The sequence below is a fragment of the Etheostoma cragini genome, chromosome 12 (assembly GCF_013103735.1).
Source record: "Etheostoma cragini isolate CJK2018 chromosome 12, CSU_Ecrag_1.0, whole genome shotgun sequence".
Classification (NCBI taxonomy): Eukaryota; Metazoa; Chordata; class Actinopteri; order Perciformes; family Percidae; genus Etheostoma; species Etheostoma cragini.
Window position 1 is genome coordinate 8,332,330 of NC_048418.1, and position 17,516 is coordinate 8,349,845.

Here is a 17,516-nt window from a genome sequence, read left to right on the forward strand (position 1 = left end):
GCAAAAGGGGGTCCAACCCGTTACTAGCATGGGGTACCTAATAAAGTGGCCGGTGAGTGTATATATATACATATATATTTGCTCATAATAGCATTTTTTTTTTTAACTCTAAAAAAGATTTCCATTTTAACAAAACCCCTTTAGCTGACACCATTCCCTGCCTGACCAACACAAATGCAATATCTGCATACGGTAGAATAGTCGTCCTTACCAAGGTTATCGGCTCCTCGCGGGATAATCACATCTGCATACTTCTTCGTCTAATAGAAATAAGGTCAATGCTCATGTTACTGGCAAAAAACATTTTTCTCATCATCAGATGTATATTACACAATAGAGCCTGGGCAATACTTAGGGAGCTCAATATATACATTTTTTTTTTAATAAGCTTCACTTAAATTTAGTTATTCATAAATTGGGACCAAGAGAAGAACTACAAAAAAATCATTAGCACTCCCTGGTCAATTAACAATATAATGCAACATTTTCTTAATTACCTTTATCTACACGTCTTCTAGCCTTACTGTGCTACAATTTCTTGTTTTCCATTCAACCAATTTATCGGTTTTAAGCTAAAATTGGCTGATAGTGTTGGGCTTCCCAGTATATCTGTTATATATCTGCTCTACTGCAAAAATTGACAGATGCTTGCAGGATACAAGTCACTTACTGGTAAACAGAACTCCTCAAAGGCCGGTTTCACAAAAGTGATGTACTGAGCCAGCACTTGCTCCAGCTCTCTACCACGCTCACTGATGTCTCTAAGAACTGAAACAGAAAAATCGACAAAAAAAGTTGGACAAATATGTTAGCCATTTAACAAAATGACAAGTTAGGGGGCTCACTGCGCTACAACAGAAAGGAGTCTAACAAGGGTAGTTGCTGCCTGTGACACCACCCTTATTGGACTCATCTCTGCCTACAGGTGTGAGATTGAACATCTGGTGACCGATGCAATCAGAGCAACTTGGAGCTAAACAATCAAGACAGTGGAAATGGTTGTGGAGTTCTGGAAGAACGCAGCCCCACCCACGCCCATCACCCTGGGTGACTCCCCAGTCAATACTGTGGAGTCCTCTGCCTCCTGGGCTCCATCATCTCATCATCTCCCAGGACTTAAGTGGGATCTGACCAGCAGCAGCCTCATATAAAAGCCATAACAGAGGATGCACTTCCTGCAGGAACTTAAGAAATTCAACCTGCCAAAGACAATGATGGTGCACTTGTACACTGCCATCATCAACTCCATCCTTATCCCCACCTGGTACACTGCTGCCACTACTAAGGACAAGGGCAGACTGCAGCGTAGCATCTGCTCTCCTGAGAAGGTGATTGGCTGCGGTCTGCTGTCCCTCCAGGTTTATTTGTACATGTTTATGAAGTTGTTTATTGCATGTTGGAATTTCATGCAAGTGATATTTTACTTTGGCAATAAATCTCATTCATTCTGATACACAGCTGTGTGTTTTAACCCAGCTCTCACTACACACCTCGGCGAGAGAGCCGTGTGTCTGGATCTGTGTCGACAAAAAGCTTCATCTGGAACAGATCTCTGATTTGCTGTGAGTAGAACATGAGGATGCCTTCAAACAAGACCACATCAGCTGGATACACCGTAATAAACTCCTCTTTCCTGGAACACACAGAAGAAATTCATCATCGGCCACTACAGTCAGACATGGTGCAATGCAAAGTTAAACTGACAACATAATTAAGTTAATCAGGAACCAGTTAAACACGACTTTTATGGGTACATCAAGTGCCTATTCCGCAAGAACATAATGATGGGTGCTGGCCTGAGGTGCGTTTCAGAGAGCATGTTTAGTGAGAACTCTTGTGCGTTAACCCTGAGATGAGGGAAACTCTGGGTTTTCCTATTTCAAAAAGGGACATCATTTAAACCTGAGAAAGAGGGGTTACTCCAACCCATTTCAGAAAGAGAGAAAAACTTAACCTCATAGTCAGTTACTATAGTAACAGAGACTGTTTTTGTTTTGTTTTGTTTTTAAAAACCTTGAGTTTCATTCAGTCTCCTCCCTCTGGCACAGCAAAATTTCCTCACTCATTCATCTTGTATCAGGCGGGCGTTAGCACAGTTTTGTCAATTGTATGAATGATAAAAAAGAAAAACAGGCTTGGTTCATTAATTGTGTTAGGTAACGCAACACGGCATATGTTTTTTTTTTGACGATCCCGTTGACGAACAGGAAGTTATCATACGTCAGGAGATGATACTGAGGCCCCGGCTAGATGCATTTTCATTTCCAGATAACAACCTAGTTGAGCTTTCTTTAGTCTCAGACACGTACTGTAAATAAACGTAGCCGTCCTCATGTCACTAACGTCACCCACTGTGGACATGCTCTTACATCCGAGCAGATTCTTTGTGTCGCATTACGTTTCTTTTGCACACAGCAGCCATCAACATTGGTGAGTAAAGCCACATGCAGAGCTGTCAGAAGAGTGTGCCTTGCTCTAAACTTTTTTACTTATTTTTTTAAAACGTCTTAGTATTCCCTGGACACAAACCAGTGAGAGCCCTTAAAAAAAAGATTTGAAATTAGTTCCACAGGATTGCAGGTGAATGATGCAAAATCCTTTCAAATAAAGGATTATGAGTTATAATTCTCTTAATAACATTGAATTGAAACCTCAGAATGGGATTAGTAGTTCAGGATTCAACACCTAAATGAAAGATTATAGGTTCAATACCATTCCACCAGTTATATACTTCTAAGATATATAATGAATACAATATATTTGGAACTTACAAATTGACTCAAGCAGCAATTTTGTCCTACGCCAATTCTCGTTCTTTTGCAGTAGACGCCGTGTTGCTTTTAAAAATATATATATATATATATATATGTTCAAACTCGCTATATGTGCATATGAGTATTTCCAGTTCCAGAGGGGTAAAGTATCCCGACTGATTTGTTTGCGATTCTTATCATGGTGAATGGCAGTATCATGGCTCCATACATGCTGCCTTTCATGGAGGTGGTGCAGGCGCTTAACTGAGTGAACCTACTCATAGTTGATGGATTGAACCAACTCAAATCAGCTGTTCTGGAACCAAAAACCCATCTCAGGGTAATTCAATTGAGAGTTCAGGGTTAGACTCAGAGTTTGGTAAACCTCATTCCTGAAACGGACCCCAGATGGCAACTGTGAATGTGCAACAGGCACAACAGGTGCTCACCTGGAATGATTGACAAAGTCATAAACTGGTATCTGGACTGTCTCCCCCTGGAGGATCTGTTTGAGTGTTTGCATAATCAGCTCACTGTCAAAGGCATCTGGGGATAAGAAAAGGAAAAACGCTCAGTTAGGATCTTCATGAGATGTCCTATTCCAAAGCTCCAGTTACGCCAGCATGGTGTGCGCCCATGGACACGTGGGACCCCGCAGGTTTGGTAACCCAGAAATCCCTCTGTCTAACAAGTGTCGGGTTCAGTCTCTGAGCCTTAGAGCAGCTGCCTGTGAGATGCTGCTTCTGAAAAAGGCCTGCTGACTGTAGGGATTGCAAATCAGCTGAGCCAGAAGCAAGAGCATGAGGGGGCAAAGTCAGACTCCAAAAATGGAGTCTATGCTTCTGCCAAAAACACACTGGGAGAAATTGACGTGGCAGAAATGCATGCTGCTGAACACCAGCCAGTTTCAAACATTTTATATTATTGTCATGTAAGCCTAAATTTAGCTTTATCTGAGTGGTGCTAAAGCAACCTTAGCTTTTACTAATGCCACAAATCATTGCACTCACTTTCATACAATATAAATTCAGTTATAATCAAGTATGTGAAGAATTTTCAAAAATACACACCCACAGTGAAACACCACTTGCAGAATAAAATATATATATTTTAAATACTGTACTTTTCTTGAGGCAACTGAAATCGGTTATATGAAAAGTAAACATGTACCTGATGCAAGCCAGCGGAGGTGATATACACCATCCAGTGCCTTAGCTGTGCCATTTATTCAGTGTGTGCATACCTGGGTGATCGAAGTTGAACTGGCCCTTAAGTGCCTTTGCCTTCTGCTCTGGAGTTAGCACCTTGTAGAAGCTGTCCTGGCTGAGGATCGCAACCTGCCGCTGGTGGTTTTCGATCTTGTCCTGGCCTAGCAGCTCCATGATCTTCTCACAGACAGACGACTGAAGAAACAGACAGAATAGGGGGAAAAGTAACGCCAGTATTTTTCACAACAGTAAACTCAAATATCAGTAAAAAACTAGCATGAATTCCGTCCACATAGAACAGAATTAACAATTATATCCAGTCACATTTACACAGACATAGGCTGGGTGGTTAATTTCTCCAACTTGTGAGAGGTCAACTAACACGATTATAGGTGGAACGCCAAGCAGCCCACCATGTTGGACCCACTGACCTTCCATATTAAATGGATCTCATACCCAATGCTGACTGGGCATTCTCCAGCTGCCGGAGGCTCTGTGGCCTTTGTGTCCATGAAATTGTGCTACAATGAATTTGGGCGCCCCCACTACAGAGCTGGGAGGTTGTGTCAACACATGCAACAATTTCAAAGGACCTGACTTGGAACACACCAAAGACCCAAATCACACATTTAACGAGGTAATCTTCAGCATCAGTTTTTATGCTCAAACTCATAAATTGACTGATAACTAAACCAGAAATAATCAGATAATCCATTACTTATTATTCATAAATTGAAAAGCAATTGTTTTGCTTTTACAAATGCCAAAAGCTGGCGATTATTAATTTCCTGTCACGGTAAAACACTTGATGTTAAGACAGCTACATAGTGTTGTACAATATGTCAGTAAATAGGATTTGGATACTGATCGATGGCTGTTTATCATTTATATATCTCAATCTATCCTTAAATCAAGCATCAGCAGTGACACAAATGATAAATACAACCTACAACCACTGCATTGCTGATCCGCTCTGCTGTGGGCTTCTTTCAGACCAGTAAATAAGACAGCAATGCTGAACACAGTATAATTATACAGCTTTCACAACTGTGGCTGTTTCGGAGCAGCCATGCTGAATCAAGAAGTCAGGGTTGGCCAGGTTTCCTTAGAAATGTTTACTCTCCAGTTCTATTCTTCCAGACAAGTAAAACTAGTCTAGTTCGACGTCTAAACGGTAGACGTAGATCTAGTCCCTTGTGGAGGGCTTTCCGGAAGCAAAACACAGGACCGCGTGCTGATGATGATATCTGGGACAAAGTTGGGAGGGGCTAACTGGAATAACGGAAGCGAGGCGGGTGGCCTATATCCACTAATGTGATGTAGCCACCTACATTGAAAGCGAGTGAGACCGGTGCTAAATATGCGACGCTTTAGTTTTGAGGCTAGCTGCTTGGCTGCGGCCACTGATAAACTTGGTCACTGCCAAGCTTATCTGTTCAACTCGTGTCTTCAGATATCACGAGGTGCGGTCTCTGGCACCACTGCCAGGTCGCCCCCGGTTCATAACAAAGAAATCCAATGACGTGATCGCAAAGAGCCACGTCTGTGTGCTCTTACGTTATACAGTCTGTGGTGTGCTTCCGTTAGTTCAGCATTGCTGTAATATACAGTAAAAGATCAAATCAGTGAGGCTGTAACTTTAACTAGCGGGTTGTTAACATAAAAATGTCCGTTTCTGTTTAAGTTAATCTCGGCTAATGGCATACATCCCATTCAATATATTTACAAAATCATATTTTATCATCAAAATCATATTTTTTATTGATGTGTGTTTTGTCTTTACAGAACAAAGGACGTGGTCGCAATGGATTAGGTAGCTAAATTCATCATTTGAGCTATGTACAAGCTAGTTATTTGTTTAATGTTATCTAGCTAGCACAACCGGTAATCAACGGTGTAATGTAGTTTATTTTAGATACTAACGATATTAGGACATCTAACATCAGTGCATTCCACGTAGCTAGTCTAACGGTATTTGATCACGCTAACAACCGCATGCGATTTTTTTTTTATTTAACAAAATCCAAATCCAGTACAACAGCTACGTTACAAGCGTGGCAAGTGAAACCAGCTGGTTGAGGTTAAACCATCGGGTTAAAGAGATGATAGAGCTGTCGATCAAATCTCGTTGCGCTAAAGCCACGCGGTCAGCCAGCCCCGACTAACCGCTGCCTTGAAACTCAAACTCAAAACATGTCAAGTCGTGAAAACCGTTAAATTAGCTTGCTAGGAAGCCAACCTTGCCGCTGGCAGTGCCTCCGGAGACACCGATGAGAAAAGGTTGTCGAACAACGTTGGTGTTCTCGCCACGGTCCCTTAGGTGGGTTTCACTGTCTCCGGCCATGCTTGCAGTGTACAGCTAGAGCTACTGTGCTGGAAGATCATTGAGGGGGAGCTCCTCCCACAACAACCCCCCGCCCCGTTCATTTTTTTTCTTCCATACATTTATTTTTTATGTATTTTTTATTTTGATAGCCATCAAGCTTATAACCTTTTAAACTATTAATATTAATTCATAATTGTATATATTAACTTAGTTTTATATTGTTGTTGATGATTGACAGTAATACCAACCAATCGTCTCTTACGCTTTGATGGCTGCTAGAGCCCAGTGCCTAGCCGCGTACTTGTCCCGCCTCCTAGTTGCTCAACGCTAACCTTAAAATACGAAGTAAGTGGGAAGAAGCAAGTAAGTTTGCTAAGACTTAAAGGTACTGGTGAAACATAAATGACAAAGCGAGGTAAAGATAGCTTGTACGTTAAGATGAGTTAAACTCCTGTTGGCGTGTAATGGTGTCGGGTTTGCTTTAGCTAATGAAGGGACAGTATTGCTTGACGTTAACCCACATAGTGTATATTTTACAGTTATCGTCTAAACTTCGAGCAACAAAACCATTTTGAGTATGCTCCGGAGGCTCGCTGCGACCCATCGGCGGCCTGCTGCTGCTCCTCTGGCGGCAGCGGTACGATGCATCTCCTCGGGCTCAGTAGATATCACAGTCCCGCTGAACTTCTGGGCTGGGGGGAGACGGACAAGCAAAGAGAAATGCATCAAGGAAAATGTCTATGAACCTGCAACAGGTAAGCCACGCAATTCTTTGATATGAAGTTGTCTGTTGACACTCTTTCCTAACTGGACTTTGGTCATGTCTCTTTGGTAGTCTCTGCCCTGGAAAAACAAGATCAGGTATTTTGTTACGTTAGCTTGACTTTCTGAATACGTTTTAGTTGTTTTATACACAATACATGTCCATATTGACATGTACTGTACACAAATTCTTTTTCCGGCAACACTCCTTTACATGTATATCCGTAGTATATTCAAGTCACACAGGGCCACTTTAACTGTTTAATGGTCCCTGAACAGCTTTAGTGGAGCAGAACCAAGACATATGACCATATCCTAGCAATTATTACTCCTTTGTACACCGTAGTACTGTGTGTGTGTGTATCATCACTAAGGCCACGATTGGAAAATGATTGGAGTGTAAATGCCCCTCTACATTCAGTTTGATAGAGCCTTTAGCCTTTTTTATTAAACAATGACTAACTTTGAACCTGTACAAACTAAAAGAACAAACAAAAGGGACATTTCTAACCTGTGTACTTAACTGTCCTCATCATCATATGTTTGACTTTGCAGGGCGAGTCTTGTGCCATTTGGAGCCCTGTGGTGCTGTGGAGGTAGATAAGGCTGTGGAGTCTGCCAAGTCGGCCTTTGGCCATTGGAGCAAAATGTCTGGGATGGAAAGGGCAAGGATCATGATAGAAGCTGCCCATATCATAGAGGTGTTTTGGATTATTTTTTTTAATTTGTTTGTTTTTAATTCATTTGTATGCTGCTACTATTGAGAATATGTAAATTGGCACAAATACCACATAACATTGTTGCATTTTTTTGTTGCTCTTATTTTATTCATAACTAGATCTATAGAGTTGGAATCATTGTATTCATTAAATGTAAAACAAACAACAACAAAAAATACTCTTGAGATATTGTAACACTAACAAAATGTATTACACTTACCCTGACTTTCATGTACAGAGCAGGAGAGAGACGATTGCTGAAATGGAGGTGGTCAACAATGGGAAGTCCATCACAGAGGCCCGTCTGGACGTGGACTCGGCCAGACTGTGCATAGAGTACTACGCGGGGCTGGCCAGCACTCTGGCGGGTTGGTACAATACAACTCTTGCCCATTAGTTACAGGTTTTCCCACCTTCAAAGGGTCTGGAGGCAGGAGGCAAATACGATAACTGATACAGGCATGACAGACAGCAATTTCACTCAATATCTATCTATGTCATCCTTGCTTTTTTTTTTAATTCATCAAGGTTTTGAGGTAAAACCATTCATATGATGCCGCGTTAGCCCATCATCAGATATTGGTGAATGTTGTTGTTTTGATTAGTGTTGTGATCATGTGTTGACAGAAGTAAGGGCTTATGCAATACATAATCCAGATTTAAATTGTCAGCACTTTTTAAACCAAAATCTTAAAAATGTCACCAATTTGAACCTGTTTTACGAAATACTTCTGCCTTCCATTTGTCAAGGCCAGCATATCCAGTTGCCAGGGGGATCCTTTGCCTACACCCGCAGGGAGCCTCTAGGAGTCTGTGTTGGCATCGGTGCTTGGAATTATCCTTTCCAGATAGCTGCCTGGAAATCAGCTCCAGCCCTGGCTTGTGGTATGGGAAGACATTCTTACCTTTACTACACCTAAAATGTATTTACTCTGTCAGCAGCTTTGTTTGTTTAATTGTTATTTAGCATCTCTTTTAAATTCAAAGGCTGCTTAAAAGTTGTCCATTTCAGCCTCAGCAGACTGTCCACCCCAACATCTAAGACAAATTGTATGAAATTTAGTTAATGCGATGTTGGATGAACCCGAAAAAATGTTGTTTTTCTACATATGCATTGCCATTTTTTTCTACAATTGGCAGCCATTTGTTTTCAGTCACTCACCTAAACATACCCTGAGCAATCCCCAAAATATGAATGCCGCTTCACTTATAGATGGCACTACAGCAACATAATAAGCTTAAATTGTCACATCCCATCGCTCATGATTCTGTTTCTTTGCACAAATCTTAAACCTTTGACAAACCAGCCCTAAAATTCACAGTTTAGATATTGTCCCAAATCCCTGCTGCTGTCTGTGTCCCATTGGGCTGACTTGACATAGATATACCCTCTGATTGTTTTCTAGTTGAGGAGATGAGACAAACAATGAATCTCACTTACTCTTTTGTCTGTCATCTATAACAGGCAACTCCATGGTGTTCAAGCCATCACCAGTGACGCCTGTGACTGCAGTCATGCTGGCAGAGATCTATGCCGAGGCTGGAGCTCCAGAGGGCCTGCTCAACGTAGTGCAGGGTGGCCAGGAGACTGGCAGCTTACTCTGCCACCATCCTGACGTCGCTAAGGTGTCCTTTACCGGGAGTGTGTCCACAGGCAAGAAGGTCAGTGTAATGTACATGGTTGACCTAAAAATTCCACACATACGGTCATTACTATGAAACATTAAATAAAAAAACAACACAGTCAGTTGTAAAACACCTTGGTACATTACCTCTCATAAAGTGTCAAGATGTAGGATATGTAGATTTAGTGTTAAAGATGTTGAGGTCTGTCTTCCATCCTAATCCTTGATGTGACCAGAAGAATCCATGGATATTCTGCCATGTGACTTTGACCGACAGATTATGGAGATGGCCTCCAAGGGGGTGAAGCCTGTGACTCTGGAACTTGGGGGGAAATCTCCTCTGCTCATCTTTGAGGACAGCGATCTGGAGAACGCTGTAAGGGGAGCTCTCATGGCTAACTTCTTGTCTCAAGGCCAGGTAAATAGTGTGGATATTGTGATATATGTTGTGTTTTCATATACTATTATCTACTTGTGTCCAATCTACACATTGAGGCATATTTGATTTGATTAAACGTATCACAGGTGTGCAGCAACGGTACAAGGGTTTTTGTTCAAAAGAATATTCTGCCTGAGTTTGTGGAGGAGGTGGTGAAGAGGACACGGGCGATCGAGATAGGAGACCCACTGTTGGGAAGCACCCGAATGGGAGCTCTGGTCAACCAGCCACACCTGGAAAAAGTTCTATCCTTTGTTGATCAGGCAAAGAAAGAGGTAAAGTCATGGGACTATTATTGTAGAAAAACTATTTTCAAATGTTTGTGGAGAGTTGTGCAACTCTATCAAAACCCTTGTATTTAGTCAGATTTGTAAATGTGTAAAACAATCTTCAAATGCGTAATGAGATTTATGAATGTGTAAGGAATCTAAAAGGTGATTGAATTGAGACCTAAATTGTGCTGTTTCTAGGGAGCTACAGTATTGTGCGGAGGTGAACCTTTTGTCCCGTCAGATAACAAACTCAGAGGTGGATACTACATGACTCCATGTGTATTGGGTAAGACTTGCATGTATTCTCTTAGCTAATACCGTAAATTATCTGAATAGAGTTTAGATAGGTGACTTTGAGATCACAGACATGATACATGTTTTTTTCCCTTATACAGGTGACTGCACAGATGAGATGACCTGTGTGAAGGAGGAGATCTTCGGTCCTGTCATGTCTGTGTTGTCTTTTGAAACAGAAGAAGAGGTGCTGCAGAGAGCCAATAACACCACCATGGGTCTGGCTGCAGGAGTTTTCACCAGGTGAGTTTGTGGTGAGACATTGAGGGCAACCTTTAACTTTTCAGAGGAATCTAAGTTTAAAGCAGCAAAACAACCAGTAGTAAAATTTGATCACGGTTAGATCAGAAAAAGAATGTGTAACTTTTTTTTATTATGGACACACAATGTAATGAAAAGATTGTTTTGACCTTTTGTTCCTATAGGGATGTGATGCGAGCCCATCGTGTAGTGGAACACCTCAAAGCTGGTTCCTGTTTCATTAACAACTACAACATCACTCCTGTGGAGGTGCCTTTTGGAGGGTTCAAAATGTCAGGTACAGACGGTTTGTTTGAATGCACACTAGGAGCCAAATGTTTGTGTGTGTACATACAGTACATACATACATATTCCCAGCACTACCACAAACAACTTCAGTAGCTGATCTAATAATTATGGAGAGCACTCCCTAAACCTATACACCCTCATATGTCACATCAGTGAAAGTAAACTTCTAATCTCTACATTCACCAGGCATAGGGCGGGAGAACGGTCAAGTGACAGTTGAACACTACTCCCAGCTGAAGACTGTGTTTGTGGAGATGGGAGATGTTGACTGCCTGTTCTAGGACACACCCATCAAGAGGAAGGTGGAGCTGTGACAGTGACCCGGAGACTGAAAACAGATGGTCTGGACCAAAACAACACTTCAGGCAAAGACCATCTAACGTTAGTATTCAAAGTGATGAAAAACAAGCCTGGACCAAGGTACCCTGTCCTGAAAATGAGCCATGACATTTTGTGAATGTGAGGTAAATGTAATACTGAGTCAATACTTTTATCTGTGCCAAATGTATTGAATTAAAGATTGTTCTTCTCATAGATAGATAGAGTCACATACTGTGATGTTTGATTTGCACTGTTTCTTGCTGAATATGTTCCTTCATCCATGTGCAGAATAACATTTTATAGGTTTTTACAAAACCAGCTTTATTTCTTGAGAAATACACATCAATACATTTGTATAAATAAAAAAATAATTTAGAAAATGAAGCTCCTGGAACATCATGTCTTAATGTATTTATATATAAATAAATAAATGTGAACGTAATTTCTGGCCTTGTGGGTAAAGACAATTATGTAAGGAACATATCAAACACATTTTCATACGGAATGTAATAAAATAACAAACAGTGTTTAACACGGCATTGAAACGAATAAATAGTTAACCTTTGTGTTTACATTGCTAACAAAGCTTTTTTTTTGCGTAACGTGGCTAAATTCTTCTTTTCTTCCTCGACAGATTTTTGGCAGCTGCCTTTCTCTAAGAGACAAAAAAAGATAATCACTTGTCCAGTTTGCATTGTGTCCTGTCTTTTTTGTAACCTGCAGACTCTAAAAAGAATCATGCCTCTAGTACAACTCTACCTTTGCCAGAGGTCTTGTTGGTTTCTTGAACTGTGCAGACTCTGTTTAGAGGAAAGTCAACGGCATAAATCTTTTGATTCATTTTACAGTTTTGCTACAGCAGCAGAACAGACTTACCATCTTCGGAAGGCAGATCCTCTTCGTCGTATCTTTTCATTCGAGGGTTCTGTAATCAGGTGTTTACAATTATAATAACCTTACAGCAAACTGCAACAACTAAAGCAAAATCCTTGTTACAGGGGAACTGACAAGATTTAATAGGAACAAGCTAGATTTAGTACTTTTCAAGAAAATGACAGCAGTAAAAAAAAAAAGAGGGAATGTTGCGCTTGCTTACGTAGAGACGACTATAAAGCAAACATCCTGCACTTAAATCTGGAATCACCTTAATCTCTTCCCTCTCTGGACAGTTTCTCTGTGAAACTTGCTTGGCTTCTGTTGGGTGGTTTCCTTTTTGAAGCTTCTCCAGCCAGCCTTGTTCTGCAGACACACGCACTCTCAAGGTGTGGAACGCTGTCTGCACCTCTCCCACCTTGAAGTGCACAGCCATGCCTTCAAACCAGAGGCTGTCACATTCGCCCTCCCTAAAGCCTGGTGGTTGGTAGTCAACAGGGGTGACTATGAAAGAAGAGCAGAAGGAGATGTTTAACAATGTAACCCAAGAAATGACACCAGATTCTTCAGCAGAGATATAAATGCGTCTTACGATCATCATAATAGTAGAGCTTCATAGTGAGGTACACATTGTTGGGGAGTGTATCCAGGTTCTGCATAAGCAGGAAGAGCTTCCTTATGAGCAGCACTGAGGCTCTCTTGGTGTCCTCCAATGTCACCTGCATCTCCACGTCATTGTTCCTGTGGTTTCATGGAGGTTATATCATCAATTCAATCACACGTGGAGACATTATCCAACACGTTAATGCAAACAGAATGCCCATCCAAACCTGAGTATGTCCATCTCTGGCCCCTTCTCAGTGTATTTGAATTTGAACTGGTATGACTCAATAATGCACTGCAAAAGGAGAAGAAATGTTTCTAATCAGACTAAACACTGGAATTATGATTTGACCATATATGCAAAATAACAGTTTATTTCTCTTTATAATGTTAACACAATTTCAGTATTTTAGGGGAGAACTTACATTAGGTTCATCTGGATTGGTGTACACCTAGATTGCAATAACATGTAGCAGAGTTATTCTTGTTTTTCAAGAAGTCAATGTCTTAACTATAAATGTTGCTGTACCAACTTAATTTACATACCCCAATGAATACAATCTGGAGCTGTTAGGAGGACAACAATTAACAATTATAAAAAGAAAAGTGGTAGTATTGATCAAAATGGCAGACCACATGAAACATTTAAAATTCAAAGTTGTAACAGATGCATGTTACTTACATACTGCTTCTCTAATGCATCAAAGCAGCCCATCATCCTGGAGCATACATGATTAAACAGGAGGAAAACATCAATTAGGATGGGGAATTACCTGCTGACACCAGTGCTGATTATTACTGTCAATTTACTACATCTAGTTTTGAGCTGGCTGCGGTTGTCAGCAGAGCAAAGTACTTCTGTATATTCTGGGAGTTATGCTTACCATTTCACAACTTTGCTGGCACCCGGGGTGTTGCAGTCTTCACGCAAAACTTTGATGCACAAATCTGGCGAGGTGGCGAAACGATAGAATATGTTACTCTTTGAAAAAGACTAATGATTACCATTATTACCTTGTACATTTCTTTGGCTTTTTCAAAAGGTTTTCTACTACTTTACGGGTTTGCTAAAGGTCTACAATATTGTTTATCATGGGTTTCCATTGCAACTGGAATAACTATGTAGAAGACACTGCCTTTTGTAATGAAACAAGTTTTAATATAGCGTTAGGTCTATTCATTTAAAGTGCATGTATGATCGTTCCTGATTTTCCAAAACCTTTAGGCTATTTACGGTCATTTGTGTTCACCTTCCAGATATCTGGATCTGTAGGCATCTTCTGGAAAAATCCCTCTGAGATAGGTGATGGAGGAGACCGCCACAGCCATCATCCTCTTGACGAACACAAGGGATTCTTGCTTTGTTTTCAAGTCGTTCAGGAATAATCCAGTCCACTTTTGGATAAACAAAGACGTTGAATAAAATGAGAAAAAATTTGGGCAACATTTTGCTTGTAACTTGAAGGCCACACGATGGCGCAATTGTCTACGTTAAGCGTCCTCCAGAGCACACTTACAAAATGTTAAAATTGGATTTATAAATTAACAAACTGATTAAATCAAATGATAACGTTAATTATCTTTTGCTAGTATGTGCTGTGGTCAAACCTCAGCAGTCTCCTCCTTGCTCTTCCTGATGCACATCTTCCCGGCTGCCATTTTCTCTTCTTCTGTTGGAGGTATGATTAATTAACCGAGACAGCAAGATGAATATACACGAATATTACATTTCTGAAAATACAGCAGACGTTAACGTTTAAATAATTACCCTTTGCTCACAGAATTATTTTAAAAAAAAATTCTCCGTGTAACGTTAGTTGCCTATACCAAGACTAGCTAGCTAAACTAGTTAAGCTAGCTAAAGTTACTCAGACAAAAAAGTTTGCTCAAACAAGACACTATCAGTGTTTCCCGCCAAATGTACGTCTGTGATGAGTTACGTGCCGTGTACATAAATTACAGTAATTATATTTAGCTAAGGGCCCTTTATATAAAGTAAGAATGTGGATTGAATGAATAATACATATTATTACCTTGTCGTTACAAAAAAATAACGTCTTTTTAGGCACTTTAATCCATAAAGTGTGGCCTTTCATATTCAGGCAGACCCACCATCAGAGGAGGGGGAAGTGGGGGAGATATCAAAGCGTACAGATCACAGATCTCATAGGATAAAGTATAATTGACCTACTGACAAATCACTGGCATTAAGAGTTATATGTATATTCGCTATGAATAAAGGTAGTTATTAAAAACACATTTCAACTAGTCATCTGATACCAGAACCCCCGCAGTTATTTTGAAAATGGTGCAGTCGAAACTCCTCAGATGTTAACACATGCGCCACTAAAGTATGTTCAGTTATCTATTCTGGCATAGGGGGCAAAGGAAAAAACGCTTTGGCTTTTATTTCTTTAAACCAATCACAACCATCCTCAGTGGCGCTAAATCCGGATAGCGAAAGAGGAAGGACAGACCTCAGAATGTCAGGCTTTATCCCCTTAATGTACATCCGTTGAGTCAGACTCAGATGTACATGACTTGATACCAATGTAAAAAAAAAAATATATATATATATATATATATATATATATATATATATACACACACACACACACACACACACACACACAAAGTAAAAAAAAGTCCTACGTAATTCAGAGAGGTGCTTGGGGCTTCATTTCAATAAAAATGTTTTATAGTCCTTTGTATCTAACAATAGTAAGACATGTGACATGAAAGAACAAACAGGCATTTATCTCAGTCAGACAGTGAAAATAGCATGCAGGACCACAACATAATTACACAATGATAGACGCTGGTCATAAGTGCACTATTCACTCTACAGACAAGCATCATGTTGACTACAATAACACAGCAGCTGACTTAAATATTGTTCCCTGGAAATGTAATCTCTAAATGAAATCTCCTACAGCAGGCTGCAGACTCGGGGTTTGGGTTTATTACTGCTTGGAGAAGAAGTCTTTGCTCTTCTGGACGTCAGGCTTGATGGTGTCATTTCCTGGTTTCCAGCCAGCCGGGCAGACTGAAAAGATAAGCCTGTAATGAGTCTTGTGCCAGTATGACACACAGTATACAACCTCTATAGCCATGGTTTTAAGGCAATGAAATGCATTTAACGTTTGGTTGCATAATGTAAAGTTTCTTCTTGTTAGACCATGCCTAATTTATAGCCTTCCTTTAAGTTGACAATCATGTCTAAACCCGTTATAAAGCTCATGTGAACCCAACCACTAATAAGACTATCCACTATTGAATGTGAATAAGCCTTTATGGTCTTTGCCCCGTCTGACATACATGTCAGAATTTCTTTTCCCAAAAGCCAACTTAATTCAAATAATGTAAGAAGTACAACGGTTAAATTATCAATATAACCATATTTGGTTCATGGGGAGAGAAGTGAGAGTAATTATTTCACTCTATAGCACATTTCAAGCAATCTTCAAGTTGTTTAGTAACAGAAAAGATGAATAAACTAAAAAAGGCCTATGCTACAAGACACAGTAAAATGCATCACATACATTAAGGTGCCAAACGTGCACTATGTTACATCAGTAAGTAGGCCGCTTACCTTCTCCGTGCTTGTCAGTGAACTGAAAGGCTTGGACCAAACGCAAAGTCTCGTCAACAGAGCGTCCAACTGGGAGGTCGTTGATGGTGATCTGTCTCAGGATGCCCTTGTCATCAATGATGAACAGACCCCTGAAGGACAGAAAGAGCAGTTCATGAGTCTCTGAAGACTCCAGACCCAGAAAGGAGCAGTAAGTGAAGGCAGAAGAGTCTATGTTCTCCTGCTCGATGCATGAAACATCTTTAGGGTGGTACATTCAAAAAAAAAAAAAGCGTTGCAGTTCACCCCAAAATCAAAAATACATATTTTTCCTCTTATCTGTGAAATTAATTAATCTGGATTGTTTTGGTGTGAGTTGCGCAGTGTTAAAGATACCATTGAGATGTCTGCCTTCTCTTAAAAAGCCCATATTATGGGATATGTTATTTTGTGTCTCTGGTGCTTCCACACGCATACAAACTTGGAAAAAAAAAACCATCCATGCTGTTTTAGGGTGAGATACGGGTTTCTGAATGTATACTACCTTCAGTCTCCGGGTGAGCTGGTCAAAATCAACAGAGCCGACTAACTCATCAGCCTAAACATTGGAATATTTGCTAGCGTAGCTGCTAGCATGGCACGCCCTCATACTCTGCAACTCACTAGCTGGCAGTACTAACTGCGCATGTGGTCCCAACAGAAGATGGTACAGCCTCACTCTGTAGCTAAAACAGAGAGCTCAACACACAGGGTGAAAAGAGGAGCTGCAGCAATATGCAGTACAACAAAAATGATGTTTTCTGAAAATGAAACTACATAAACCTATTCTGGTGCAACCTTTAAATACAACTATGAACATGAAAATGTGCATAATATGGGCACTTTAAATATAAATGAAGTAGATGGCACTCAGCTTGTGATGATATCTCCAACATTGGAGAAACCCCAAACAATCTAGATTGATACCACTATGGGTAAAAGGAAAAATGTATACTTTTGATTTTGTGGTCAACTCTTCCTTTAATGATATGTGAAGAAAAGTGTGCCATCACCCTTAGGTTGCAACAGCAACTAATGGCGTTTTTCCACTGCTGGTAACAGCTTGCCTCGGCTCGCCTCGGCCCGCCTCGCCTCGGCCCATTATACTTCCGTTTTCCATTGCAGATTGAGTAAAGCCTCAGCGTGGCTGGTCACTATAGCA

At 40.6% G+C, this 17,516-nt stretch overlaps 4 protein-coding genes across 7 annotated transcripts in view; 1 reads left to right on the forward strand and 3 right to left on the reverse strand.

Annotated features, from left to right (window-relative positions):
• uck2b (uridine-cytidine kinase 2b) overlaps positions 1-6,388 on the reverse strand; it is a 7,882-nt gene extending 1,494 nt beyond the window's left edge. Inside the window, exons 1-6 of the mRNA XM_034887453.1 lie at positions 6,201-6,388; positions 3,997-4,156; positions 3,203-3,299; positions 1,491-1,633; positions 671-768; positions 212-260 (exon numbers count right to left, since the gene is read on the reverse strand). Of these exons, the coding sequence (XP_034743344.1) occupies positions 212-260; positions 671-768; positions 1,491-1,633; positions 3,203-3,299; positions 3,997-4,156; positions 6,201-6,305 (652 nt within the window). The 5' untranslated portion in view covers positions 6,306-6,388. The remainder of the gene's footprint in view (positions 1-211; positions 261-670; positions 769-1,490; positions 1,634-3,202; positions 3,300-3,996; positions 4,157-6,200) is intronic.
• A 32-nt stretch (positions 6,389-6,420) lies between these two features.
• On the forward strand, positions 6,421-11,640 carry aldh9a1b (aldehyde dehydrogenase 9 family, member A1b). Of its 2 annotated transcripts, none has more exons than XM_034887431.1 (12): positions 6,421-6,654; positions 6,827-7,042; positions 7,605-7,750; positions 8,007-8,136; positions 8,519-8,653; positions 9,234-9,430; positions 9,671-9,811; positions 9,919-10,107; positions 10,303-10,390; positions 10,500-10,641; positions 10,824-10,936; positions 11,134-11,640. In XM_034887431.1, the coding sequence occupies exons 2-12, from the start codon at positions 6,865-6,867 to the stop codon at positions 11,226-11,228; spliced, it is 1,554 nt and encodes a 517-aa protein (XP_034743322.1). In that variant the 5' UTR covers positions 6,421-6,654; positions 6,827-6,864; the 3' UTR covers positions 11,229-11,640. The 2 variants fall into 2 exon arrangements, with proteins under 2 accessions (XP_034743322.1, XP_034743323.1); XM_034887432.1 differs by having other exon boundaries at positions 6,606-6,650.
• Positions 11,641-11,772: 132 nt separating this feature from the next.
• Positions 11,773-14,957, reverse strand: zte38 (zebrafish testis-expressed 38). Of its 3 annotated transcripts, none has more exons than XM_034887450.1 (13): positions 14,778-14,957; positions 14,353-14,417; positions 13,995-14,139; positions 13,629-13,692; positions 13,427-13,463; positions 13,291-13,311; positions 13,170-13,196; positions 12,972-13,039; positions 12,734-12,882; positions 12,413-12,645; positions 12,145-12,193; positions 12,028-12,068; positions 11,773-11,923 (listed from the first exon to the last, which is right to left on the reverse strand). In XM_034887450.1, exons 2-13 carry the CDS (start codon positions 14,401-14,403, stop codon positions 11,876-11,878), a joined length of 933 nt encoding a protein of 310 aa, XP_034743341.1. In that variant the 5' UTR covers positions 14,404-14,417; positions 14,778-14,957; the 3' UTR covers positions 11,773-11,875. The 3 variants fall into 3 exon arrangements, with proteins under 3 accessions (XP_034743341.1, XP_034743342.1, XP_034743343.1); XM_034887451.1 differs by having other exon boundaries at positions 14,353-14,414; positions 14,778-14,879; XM_034887452.1 differs by lacking the exon at positions 14,778-14,957 and adding an exon at positions 14,513-14,704 and having other exon boundaries at positions 14,353-14,414.
• Positions 14,958-15,420: 463 nt separating this feature from the next.
• The window catches only part of prdx1 (peroxiredoxin 1), a 4,990-nt gene continuing 2,894 nt past the window's right edge, over positions 15,421-17,516 (reverse strand). The window contains exons 5-6 of the mRNA XM_034887457.1: positions 16,337-16,467; positions 15,421-15,790 (exon numbers count right to left, since the gene is read on the reverse strand). Of these exons, the coding sequence (XP_034743348.1) occupies positions 15,708-15,790; positions 16,337-16,467 (214 nt within the window). The 3' untranslated portion in view covers positions 15,421-15,707. The remainder of the gene's footprint in view (positions 15,791-16,336; positions 16,468-17,516) is intronic.

Bases quoted from the DNA above. Each gene is read 5' to 3' on its own strand.
- aldh9a1b (XM_034887431.1), top strand. From the start codon at position 6,865: ATGCTCCGGAGGCTCGCTGCGACCCATCGGCGGCCTGCTGCTGCTCCT. The intron at 7,043-7,604 runs GTAAGCCACGCA...TTGACTTTGCAG, and splicing joins TGTCTATGAACCTGCAACAG to GGCGAGTCTTGTGCCATTTG. The intron at 10,937-11,133 runs GTACAGACGGTT...TACATTCACCAG, and splicing joins TGGAGGGTTCAAAATGTCAG to GCATAGGGCGGGAGAACGGT.
- zte38 (XM_034887450.1), bottom strand. From the start codon at position 14,403: ATGGCAGCCGGGAAGATGTGCATCAGGAAGAGCAAGGAGGAGACTGCT. The intron at 14,140-14,352 runs GTTTGACCACAG...TTTATCCAAAAG, and splicing joins GCAAGGAGGAGACTGCTGAG to TGGACTGGATTATTCCTGAA. The intron at 13,312-13,426 runs GTAAGTAACATG...TCCTCCTAACAG, and splicing joins ATGCATTAGAGAAGCAGTAT to CTCCAGATTGTATTCATTGG.